We start from the raw sequence: 12,813 nt of genomic DNA, 5'->3' as shown, positions 1-12,813 counted from the left end.
ATTACATCTGTGTGTCAGAACATTATCACACACCTACACATACAGGTATTAATGTAAGTTTCAGGTTTATTTGTCATTTGCACAACATGTCATGACATTTATGCATTGAAATGCTCGTGGTGAGGCTCAGATAATCACTCTACAGAAAGAAAATAAGTAAAAGTAAAATATAAAAAACAAATTGAAAGATATTAAATATATACAAAATATAGAGAAAATATACACAACATATAGAGACCTATACACAACATATAGAGACAATATACATTTTAAAGTGACTTATGTGACTCAGTATTGTTGTTTTAGTTCAGAATTGTGGTCGTAAAAATGCAGAGAATTAAATATGTTAATCTGTATCATCGAAACTCCAGAGAAATGTAAGAATGCCAGTTTGAATATAAGATCTCTTCAGTTTGGCATATAGTATAAATGAAAGTTTCAAGTCTTCATACTGTAGATACATTCAGAGAAAAATAACCTTATTCATTCACAGGCTTTGTACAGTACCTAATGTTTGAGGTTCTATTTAAGGGCTTTTTGTACAGTGTAGCTGGGTTTCCTGTCACTGTGGGCTGCAGGGCACAGTAGTAGAGTGTAGAGTCTGATACTGCAGCAGCAGAGATTATCAGATCCACACGCTTGTTGTCTTGATCAAGTTCAACAGACATTCGTGGAGGAGAATCACTCTTAGATGCATATAGGTTAATAGACAGGAGAAACTCTGGTCCGGATCTGGGAAACTGACGATACCACTGAAGAACATCACTACCATACTGGTTACTGTAGTTGCAGGAGAGAGTAACATTATCGCCCTCTGAAACATGAATTTCTCCCTCCAGTGGTACAACTGTCTGTGCTGATGTGTCTCCTGGAAACAGAAAAATATTGAAGAAATTAAATTGGAACCTCTCACACAACATTCAAGTAAATCTGCGATTAGAATTTAAATGTATTACTATACAGATCGTTTATTATCTCAAAACAGTTAGAAAGAAGTGCCATAAATGTTCTCTTACCTAAAAGCAGTGCTAGGAGAAAAAGGATAGAGAGCAGCATGTTGATAGAGATGTGAAGTGACTGAGAGCAGTCAGAGCTGAATGGGATCAGTGTAGCTCTCTGCTGAGATACACAGCTCCACCCATAATGCAGCTCATACACTCAGTCACAGTGCACTGCTGTCATGCCTCATTTCTTCATCTTCTAATCATTTAGCATAGAGCTTTTGCTCTTATCTTAATTTTGAGGTTTTATGTGAATACATCTCTGATGTTCCATGTTTCCATATTATAGATATTACTTTTTAATAATAATAAAATAAAATAAAAAATGTTAACAAAAAATGAAACGTTTAGATTTTTTCCTGTTTAATTATTTAGAGATTCTGGTCTGCTGTGATGGACTGGTGATCTGTCCAAGCTGCTGCCTGCTTTTTGCCCAGTGAGCACTGAGATAGACTCTAGCATCCCCTGTAACCTGAAGGATGAGCAGCTTAGAAAATTTGTGTGTGTGTGAGAGAGTGTGTGTTGGTGGTGTGTGTGTATGTGTGTGTGAGAGAGTGTGTGTTGGTGGTGTGTGGGTGTGTGTCAGTGGTGTGTGTGTGTGTCAGTGGTGTGTGTGATTGTATTTGTGTGAGTGCATAATTTTTTCTTCAGGTTCTCTGTCTCTCTTGGGTTCTCTGTCTCTCTCTGGTTCTTTGTCTCTCTCTCTCTCTGTCCATCTCCCCGGTCTTAGATGTTCATTTGTGCCATTCAGAAAAAATCCTGTCCTCCAGTATGTGAGGTTGAACTGCACTGCATCATATCCGTCACCCATCTCTTCCTGCGCCCAACTGTGATCAACACCACGGTTCTTTATGTAGTCCTGCCACCAGTGGAGTCCTTCTGTTGCTGTTCTCTCAGTCCATCCTGTCTTCCAGACTGTGAACGTATGTAGGACATCATCAGATTCACCATCTCACTCTAACTGCACCCGTTTGGGACGGACCATCTCCCTGTTTTCATGACCGCAGTTCTTTACGTTGTTTGTCTGTCCAGAAGAACCTCTTGAACCTCTCTATAAAAACAATGTTTAATAGACCGTAACTAGGAGTAAAACATTCAGAGATCAGGGACCAAGACTAGAACTAAAAGATTTACACATTAGAATCTATGACTAAGACAATAAAATCCATAGATTAGGGACCAAGACAAGGTCTAAAAGATCCAGTTTCGGGACCAAGACAAGGTCTAAATGATCCACAGTTTAGGAACCAAAAATAGGACTAAAGCATCCATAGTTTTAGTAGCATTACTAGAACAAAAATAATCATACTTTCAAGACTATGACTAGGACTGAAGATCCATACATTAGCGACGAAGACTATAATTAAAAGATCCACAGATTAAGGACCCTGAATAGCACAAGAAAATCCACAGTTTTGGGACTATGACTAGGACTAAATGATGAACAATCTAGTGACCATGATAAGAACTACATGATCTGCAGATTACAGACCATGACAAGGACGAAAATCTGTACATGTACCTGTCCATCTAGTTTGTCATTTGGATGTTTTTCTTTATTATAGATGATTTTCCGCCCTTTTCCTCTTGTTCCTCTCCTAGTTTTTCTCTTGTTGGTGTCTTCTTCCTCAGGAGGGTGGCTTTTCTTTATGTCTATTTCAGCAAGAGAGCAAAATTAGATTAAATCAGTAACCAGCTTTTCTCAGATAGTCTGGAGCCCAGAAAGAGTAACCAGCATTTAAGTTACAACGTATTTCAAATCAGTTTATCTAATTGAGGCTCACAACCAATCAACTCATTTTCACTCTGGTTGTGAGAGGTGTGCTTTTAAAGAGCTTTCAGTTGCCTAGTAATCAACATGACAATTCCCTAGCAACTGCCAGAAAATCCATAGCAACTACACAGTAATTCCCTAGCAACAACCTAGAATAACATTAACCGATAAACAACAGTCAGGCCACCGTCTGGGATGATATAGCAGTGGCCTAGCCACTCCATATCAAACACCAAAACACTACAACAAAATAGTAACATCACAACAACATAACTTTAGTGACCCCCTAGCAACACCCTAGCAACCATTTATAATGCTGTAATGTTAATGCTATTGAAGGACACATGGCTGATGCAGAAGCTGACGTGCTCGGTACGCTGTACAATAAGTGAAGCTTTAGCTAACAGCCAGCTCTACATTTAACTCACATCTGCACTCCATCAGCGCTCAACTCCAACCAATACCCAGTTCCTGTCTGATCTAACAAACAAACCCCCAAAGGTGAACCAGCCCCTTTGTCAGAAAAACCCCAGAAAATAATTGTAGAACAATAACCAAGAAGGAACATGAAGAACATTTCTAGAACATGTTACAATATCATAAAACTACCTATAAACAAATCAGCCACCACCTCATAACCACCTAAAGTACCCTATCAAATACCCATCAAAACCCCAGCCACACCACAACTGTTCTAGTTATTATGAGCATATTATACAGTTCTTTCTGTCACTTACTCAGACCTTGGTTCTCTGGGGCTTGACTCTCTTCCAGGCAGACGTTCAGCCTGTTTTTGGTGGCTTCAGGCTGAGCTTCAGCTTTGATTATGCTGATCATATCTTTCTCTGAATTCAAATGGTTTTTTTTTAATGTATTGATAAAAGAGTAAGAGTTCTTTCCTTAGAAGAACCATATCTGGTTCCCTAATGACCCTTTCAGTGGATGGCTCTCACATGTAAAGAGCCCTTTTAATGACCAAAGCATCTTTGTATCATGTAACAGTTCTATACCAATTGAGGCCTTTTCCTAGAACCGCACATCCATGCCAGTATTTTTGCTGTGAACAGATGTTCTGTTGTGTTCCGACTCCAGAATCTGAGATTTATCTTATTTACTCACCCAGAGGCTGGTCATCACTGTCTGAAGCCTCTGTGAGGTCCAGATGTTCCTCAGCTACATGGTCCTTCAGCTTCGGCCACTCATCTCCTGCTGTTATACGGAGAAACGCTGTCCAGATCAATCACTGTGATTGGTTATGATTATTACTTATGTATCATAATATATGCAGCATTGATTAATTATTAATTAGTGATCAGGAAACTATTCGCAGCAGCTGTTTTATGGTCATCATTATATCTGCTAATGATTTCCATTTCTTACCCAAAGGATGGATATTGGTGGGCTCTGACTTCTCCAGGTCAGGGTGCGTTTGCTCGTCATTGGCTTCACTGTCATCTTCAGCACCTGATCGTCTTCTTTTACAATACAGCGAGCAGAATTTGTATTAATTAAGGCAGATTAATGGTAAAATCAGCTCATCAATAGCTTCTGACTGAGCTTCATCATCCATCATTCATCAGTGTCTCATTTTCTGCTTTCATTAGTTGGTTTTCCAGTTTGTCATTTTTCAATATTTCAAATATGTTATTTTGTGTCTTCCACTCACCCAGAGGCTGGAAACTCGCTGACAAAACATCATGAAGCATGATCTCCAGGAGCTCTCTGATGGCATCAGCTGCATCTTTGTTGGAGCTCACTAGATGATCTTGAAGGAATTTAGATTAAAGCTTTTATACTCACTAAATGTGTTATCATCTCACTCTCTGGTGATTTCCTTTACTTACCCAGGTTGGTGTCCATAAGCTCATTTTCTGCCTTAATATAAATGAATACGGTCAGTTTCCCAGCTCTTTCATTATCATTGTAATATGTTTATTTCTTTTACTCACCCAGAAGCTAGAGACTCGCTGACAGGGCATCATCAAATAGGATGTCCAGGAGCTCTCTGATGACTTTACCTGTGTCAGGGTTGGAGCTCACTAGATGATCGTGAATGAATTCAGACAGATAAGGGCTCATGTTAAGCTTTAATATTGACTAAATGTGTTATTTTCATCTCACAATCTTCTCATTTTCTGTACTTACCCAGAGGTTTCTCTTCAGACCCCTCCAGACAGATGCTCATGGTACTGTTGATGACTTCATCAGCCACTTCATCAGCCACCGTTATCTGCACAGTCTCAGCTTCTGTTTTCATAGAAACACAGTCAATTGTAATGGACACTGAATTATTCAGTCTGGAAAATGATTTCAAAAACACCCTCTTATTTTCCAGTTACTTCTCTGAAATATTCAGGACCAAATTATTCAGTATGAAATATGAATTTTTCCATATTCCATATGAATTCAGCATTTACTGTAAATGTTATGTACTGAGAATTATTCAGTCACTGCTGTGCAAGTTTCATGATGGTTTTGAAATATTCTTTACCTCCTATGATTTATTAATTCTCCACTGTGAATTATACAGCACCTGCGATGATTTATTTACTATCAGCTTTTATTCATATAATGACCTCTGAATTATTTAATATTTGTTATTAATTATGTAATTTATATCCATTATTTCATATGCACTACAAATTATCGAATGCCCACTATGGATTATTCAGTATCTATTACAATGTATTATATAATTACTATGATTTATTTCATATGCACTGTCTATTGTATTTTGGATTATATACTATATATATTTTTTACTTATTGACTATGAATTTGAGTATCAGCAATGAATATATAGTAACTACTCTAAATAAATCAATATCTACTGTGCTTTACTCAGTACCCTATATGGATTATTTCGTGTCTACCATTAATATTTAGTGCTTCTATTAATGATTCTCTTCATTCTGAATTATTTTGTATCTGCAGTGAATTGTTCAGTATCTACTGAGATTTTTACAGTGGTGACTCCTATGAATTCTTCAGTATGTGCTATGAATGATACCGTATTTTAAATAATACAGCATTTATTACAAATTATTATGGAATTTCTACAAATTATTCCATATTCACTATGAATTATTCAACATCCACTGTGAATTGTGTACTGTGAACTATGAATATTCATTATACATGGTGAATTATTTAGTGTCTACTATTAATATTTAGTGAATATGAACTAAAAAAACACTTTCTTGATTTTGAATTTGTCAACGATACATCTGAGACATTGTCATCTATCCTTTTTTCCATCAAACCGACGCTGGGTTTGGACATCAAATCTGTAAAACTAGTGACCGACCCCCGGCACGACCTGAACATGGCGGGTAGGGAGACCCAGGGATGTGAATGTGAATAGGGTGGGGAAACTTTCACGTCCAGTTAAAATGCATTTTAGCTCGTTTAAACATCTTTAACCCCTAAACGAATATTAAACAGTGGAACAGTGGAGTTCACCCAGGAGCTCAGCTAAAACACAAGCAACTAAAAAGGTTTTTTTTTTTTTTATTTCTGCATTTCTGGAACCTACTAAGCCTCGACTCCGCGCACGCAAGCTGACACAAAACGTGCTGATATCTGCTCCCAGACGCTGGACTAACTAGTTCAGGAGGGGTGCGGTGTATTTCTAACACAGCGCTCACCTGAAAAACAGGGCTGAAAGGACGAGACAGAAGACGCCACTCGCTTTAACGAACGCCTGGCTAGTCTGTACAGAAGGCCGGGACTTTTATTGTAGAATCTCCTGATTTCGTGTTTAGAGTTTCCTGTTTCATCAGCCTGTAATAGCAACGGAGCTGTATTTGTTGGGCACGCTCCGATTTATAGTCTAAATCTGACCTTCAAGCGAAGTTCCCTTTAGTTCTTAAGTAATGGTGGTGGCATTTCCTCACATCTCCGTTTCGTTTACTTGTCTGTAAATCCATATGTTTCTAAGTTGCCTATTATTAGCGCTTAGCACTACCTGCCTCGATACCATTTGAGAATATTTCGGGGAAATTCTGTCCTCGGGAGATGAATGTCACATTTGCGTTACCTCCTTTGACCTCTAGATGAGACTGTATAATGTCTGCTCCGTGACTAGGCTGTGTTTACTACTAGAAATCGCCAGCGACTTATGTTTGTAGTGCATTACAGGCACTTAACTGTTAACGTAATTACAGATTGTTATTTGTATTTTATGGTGCCTTATTTCTATTTCTTGTTTCCTCTACCCTCTCAGACTGTGAGAAATGTCAACTCATCTCGCTTTCCTGAGAATGTGAATATTAATGCTACCTGTTTGAATTACCTCTAAGAATACAATTCGATAACCAAGCCCATCGTCTCCTCATCATTCCTCTACCTGGCATTCTGACCGATGCCCCATGTTGGATGACGCTTAACACCTAAAACGAATCATCTATCCTTGCACCCCCCCAACATAGTCTGAGAGGAAATGTACAGACTACCGTAGATAATCACAGCACAGCCAGCGCTACACCGCTCCCTTCTGGCAGCATCAGGGAATAGCAGGGATACCTGCTATTCTATTGCCAAGCTTAGAACTGATGTGCATTGAGACGAGGATTAATATGGCAGATTTAACTAAAGGTAACTAACAATAACAACAACAACAATAATAATAATAATAATAAAGGAAACACAAACAAACTTTGTGGGTGTCACACATGCATTAATACATTTGCTAGGGAGAAAAACTACAGAAATCTTGAAGTAGGGTCGTTCTACAGAAACGTCCACTTTTCTATCTGTCCATAGGAGTCACTGGTGTTACTGATCCTCATCGGTGTTACACATAAGAAAAGTAACAACGCAAAACAAACAACGCATTTTACAAAACAGCTGCTACAGAGCATCAAACCACATCATAGTCAATCCTGGAAAATCCACTAAAATATGGAATTTAATCCATTTATGATCTGTTTTTTCACTTTTATCTCAGAATACAGTCGGTCACACCAGTGACTTCAGCTAAAAGCTTCATATGAAATCATGAGCTAAATGAGAAAATCTCTGAGAACCGAAAGACACAGTGGATTCACCATGTGCTTTCCTTCATAGATCCTCAGAAAACAGGTAAAAGGAAGTCAAGTGATGTGATCAGTGTGACTTTTATTTCAAAATAAGATATTTTCTGTTACGTGGTAACTCCAGTAACACGACTCCTGGGGATCTTTCATTACATATTTTATCATGTTTATCCATCATTTGCTTTCTTTAATGTCATTTAATTTCTATATTCCACAGTCATGTTTAGATTATTGCCGTTATAAATGCAGAAAAATGTGTTTTTTTATCTTTACGCATGACTGTAGGGACAAGCTCTTCTGTGGTGCTTGGAGTTCTAGATAATTGCTTTAAAAACCAATATTGCTAAATTAACGTCTCAAGAAGGTGTAACTGTTAACTTTTTGCTTTACTTTAAAATATGAATGACTTAATTTAAATATAAATAAATAAATAAATAAATAAATAAATAAATAAATAAATAAACCTGCCCCTAGGTGTGAGTGTGTGTGAATGTGTCTGTCTGCCCTGCGATGGACTGGCAACCCGTCCAGGGTGTATCCTGCCTTTCGCTCGATGACCGCTATGTTAGGCTCCAGCACCCCCCGCGACCCAGAGGGAGAAGCGACTCAAAAAACGTGTGTGTGCTGGCAAAGGTTGGTTTGCTACATGAATCAATGCAGTTATTGACAGCTAAATACCAAAAGACGCAGTTCTGTCGCTCTGTGTTTATGGGTTTAAATTGCCTCAAAGAATTTCCTGGAATTATCTGAAGTGTCACATAAATCACGTGACCATCAAGCAATTTGAACTTCCATTGAAACGAGTCTCTCTCTCTCTCTCTCTCTCTCTCTCTCTCTCTCTCTCTCTCTCTCTCTCTCTCTCTCTCTCTCTCTCTCTCTCTCTCTCTCTCTCTCTCCATGACTCTGGGTTTTCCCAAATGATGTTACAGTCATTATGACATCATTCCATATAGAACTTTGTCCTATCCAATCATTCTGCAACAAACCCAACATTCTAATGCCTGCAGTTTCCTATCAATTGTATTATGATGATGTCACAATCGCGCTGCCACCAATTTGGTTGTCAACTTCAAGTTCACTCAGCGGTGCTGCGGTGGATTAAATGAGATAAAACCATAACTGATCTAGCAAAGGCGGTAAAACAGATTTTTGAAATACTTTTTAAATGTGTAAAGTACATTAATCAGTGTATTTGAATCTACTGACAAGATTTCATTCAATTTGTGTTTGTACTGATGACAAACGAAAGCTGTAATCTAAACGGCTGACATTTCAATCAATCAATCAATCAATCAATCAATCAATCAATTAACCTTTATTTTGACTCGGAAGTACATTGAGGGCAACCCTCATTTTCAGTGTAGCCGAGCATTTACAAAAACAGGGATTGACATGACAAAGAAAATAATAACTACATTTAATCATTTTAAATTAAAAGAAAATTTAAAATAACAGTGAATAAAAGATAAAAGTAGATAAAAACTGAGATTTAAATGGTAAGAAATTAAGATCAAAAATGGATAAGAAATTAGTAAGGTAATAGTACAATATCACAAATTAAAAAAAAGTAATGATAAAAAAAAACATAAAAATAAAATGAGAGGAAATAAATAAATAAATAAAAAGAGATAACGAACTAAGAAGAACTAACACAAAAATAAAAGTTACGAATAAATATGATTAAGTAAAACAGGTCCAGGCTGTCTGTAGGAGGTTTGATATTAAAAGTTTAAAATGACTGAGTGACACCAGTGAGCTGAGTTTTAGTGTTTCCTGTAGTGAATTCCAGCTCACTGGTGCTGTGACTAAAAGCAGATTTTCCCAGTTCAGTAAAAACTCTTGGTACCTGGCAGCTGATCCAATTACTAGAGCGAGTCTGATAATTACTGTTATTTATATTCATCAATGAAGTGATATATTCTGGCAAATGACCGGAGAGTGTCTTATAAATAAAAATCAACCAGTGTGTTTCCCTTCGTACCGTTAAAGAGGGCCACCCAACTTTCGCATACAGCTCACAGTGGTGAGTTCTGTATGGATCTCCAGTGATGAACCTCAGGGCAGAGTGATACACTGGGTCCAGTAATTTGAGAGAGCAAACAGGACTTATGTCTATAAAAATAACCCAGCTTCTGTCGGCATTTACTGACTAGTTTATTTATGTGTGGTTTAAAACTGAGTTTATCATCCAGCCATATGCCAAGGTATTTATATTCTGTGACTCTCTCCATAGTGGATCCTGCCAGGGTAGTAATATTTACAGTACTAAAATCAGTATTAAAAGATCTGGGAAACAGCATGAACTTGGTTTTTATGGCATTTAAAACTAGTTTGTGCTTATATAACGCCACCTGCAGAGCATTAAATGAGCTCTGTAATTTTCTTGTTGCAGCATGAATAGAATCAGCTGAGCAATATAAAATCGTGTCATCTGCATAAAGGGTGAATTTTGCAGTCTGAGGTTGAAGCAGAGGTAGCAATATCATTTATGTAGATATTAAATAAGACTGGACCCAAAATTGAACCTTGTGGTACACCTTTAGATATAGATACCAACTGTGATTTATAATGATTCAATGTCATGCATTGATTTCTGTGATTTCAGTGAGGTAGTTTTGGGTCCAGTCCAGCGCAGTTGCATCAAAGCCAATCTTTTCTAAGTTCCGTAAAAGAAGAGTATGATCAACTGTGTCGAATGCTTTTGTTAAGTCAATAAAAACAGCTGCACAATGTTTCTTCTTGTCTATGTCTGAATAAAGATTGTTTAAAACCAGTGTTGTAGCAGTGATAGTGCTGTGACCTTCTCTGAAACCAGACTGATATTTAGATAAAACAGAATTTTCATGAAGAAATTATTTCAATTGCTGGTTTACTAGAGATTCTAACATTTTTGCTAAACATGACAGTTTTGAGATTGGCCTATAATTATTCAGATATGTTGTCTCACCACCTTTATGCAAAGGAATTACATGAGCTGTTTTCCAGACCCTGGGAATTCTGCAAGATAAAACTGAAAGATTAAAAATGTATAAAATGTATTCTAAAATAATCGGGGCTGCGAGACGCAATAAAAAGGGGTCCAGCCCATCTTCTCCAGTGGCTTTTCGTGGATTAATTTTAGCCAGGGCATTAGCAACTAAATATGGAGAAAATGGCTGGAGTGAGAAAAGACCATGCGTTTTAGAAACAGTAGAGCTGAGATCAATTTTATTCAATGGGTTTGTGCTATTCTTATCAAAGATGTGGCCAGCTGCAGCAAAATGTGAGTTAAAGGCTTGACATATTTTCTTCTGGGCAGAAATCAGCTGATCGTCAACTAAAACGCTTGTTGGAAAAAGGTGGGAATTATTTTTTAGAGAATTTATTATTTTCCCCTTGAAACTCTGTCTTTTCTATGGAGGATACAATTATTTAAAGCTATATCTTCATCATTGGTACAATGTCTAAGCCAGGTCTCTGTTAAAACTGTTATATCAGGATCAGACTGTGCAGCCAGGATTTTAAGATGATCCATTTTTGTAGTAGGCTTCTAATATTCAGATGGATTATACCTAAACCTTTTCTTTTCTTAAAACTCTCAAGACTACTCACTGGGTTATCAGTTCAGTTTTCTTGGGGGTTTATGGAAATTAGAGATGGCTTAATGCTGATAAGATTATCACGATTAATAAATACATTAAAATTATGAGGATTCTTGGTATTTCTTGTAAAAATGCTGGTCCTAGGTCTCCTACTATTAATGACTACTGGTATAATTGAACTTGCATTGTAGGTCTTGAGTTGTCATTTCTAATTAAAAACAGAGTAAAACATATTATGTCCTAAAATCTGAGCACCCAGCCTATTGGGATGAATCCCATCAGATCTATAGAAGGAGGGGCGATTCCAGAAGAGGTTAAAATTGTCTATAAAAGTCAAGCCTTTGGAAAGGCAGGTATTCTGAAGCCAGGTATGAAGGTTTAAAAGTCTACTAAAATTACCTGAGCCTCTTCCTAGTGAAGGAATTGGTCCAGAAATAAAAACAGATTTACCACATTTCCCATTGGGATATTTATTTTTGTGCTCCAAACTGAGCACTAGTACCCTGAATAGTGTACAAACATAGCGCTTATACCATTATAAGTGCACTATTTAGTGTTTTAGGTGAAATACAGCAGTGGTTTGGACGTAGCGTTAGATCAGGCAGCGAGGCGTGTTCAGCAGCTCTCACACACACACACACACACACACACACACACACACACACACACACACACACACACACACACATCTTCTAAGCCAGTTTTCCTTCTGGGTCGCGGGGGTGTTGGAGACTATCCCAGTGGTCATCGGGCGGAAGGCAGGATACACCTGGAGAGGTCGCCAGTTCATCACAGGACCCATGTTCAGCAGCTCCAACGGCTGATTGTAGCTTCGCTGTGCTGCACATTAACTGCTCAGTAAACGTCTCCGAGCAAAAGTCTGAGGTCATTTGTTGATCAAGGATTATTTATTGAGGTAAACTGATGCATTTATTGATCTGATGTGGCTTCGTTCTTTTAAATTTGTTCTACATTTAAGGCACCTCAGAGTAACTGCAGCAACATTTAAGGTGGAACAGAAAATTCAAATGAGAAGCTGGCGAGTAGGAAACTAAGCTGAGCTTGATTTCTATGCATGGGTTTATTATTTATGAGCTTTGGTAGCCACTTTTATTAGTTAATATAAAATAACTTTAATATATTTTTTTTTCTATTTTTTGACATAGACATATAGAATTGTGATGTGGTCTTAAAATAATCATATAAGCTCATAAAATAATTAATAATAATAAAAAAGTTAAGTGACCGTTATTAGTCCCACAAGAGTTAAATTTCTCCTCTGCATTTTAACCCATCTGTACAGTGAAACACTACATAGTCATTCGTCAAGTCAAGTCACATCAAAGCTTATTTATATGGTGCTTTTTACAGCAGGAGTTGTCACAAAGCAGCTTTACAGAAAAATCTGGGTCCAAGCCTCC

At 37.6% G+C, this 12,813-nt stretch overlaps 1 long non-coding RNA gene and 1 gene segment (V, D, J or C); both read right to left on the bottom strand.

Moving 5' to 3' along the window:
* Positions 1–213: 213 nt before the first annotated feature.
* Positions 214–1,596, bottom strand: LOC119261587. The segment is given in 2 exon segments: positions 214–868; positions 1,017–1,596. Coding segments are annotated over 2 exon segments (429 nt in total).
* A 38-nt stretch (positions 1,597–1,634) lies between these two features.
* On the bottom strand, positions 1,635–7,218 carry LOC119261592. Of its 13 annotated transcripts, none has more exons than XR_005129082.1 (8): positions 7,070–7,218; positions 4,921–5,022; positions 4,620–4,814; positions 4,442–4,540; positions 4,156–4,250; positions 3,895–3,984; positions 2,524–2,654; positions 1,635–2,052 (listed from the first exon to the last, which is right to left on the bottom strand). It is a non-coding gene; the product is annotated as an uncharacterized LOC119261592 (long non-coding RNA). The 13 variants fall into 13 exon arrangements; XR_005129077.1 differs by having other exon boundaries at positions 4,156–4,540; positions 4,620–4,650; positions 4,725–4,814; XR_005129078.1 differs by having other exon boundaries at positions 4,156–4,540; positions 4,620–4,646; positions 4,725–4,814.
* Positions 7,219–12,813: the final 5,595 nt, after the last annotated feature.

Source organism: Pygocentrus nattereri, chromosome 2 (assembly GCF_015220715.1).
Source record: "Pygocentrus nattereri isolate fPygNat1 chromosome 2, fPygNat1.pri, whole genome shotgun sequence".
Classification (NCBI taxonomy): Eukaryota; Metazoa; Chordata; class Actinopteri; order Characiformes; family Serrasalmidae; genus Pygocentrus; species Pygocentrus nattereri.
Note: the sequence above shows the minus strand (reverse complement) of the source record. Positions and strands in the feature narration are given on the sequence as shown.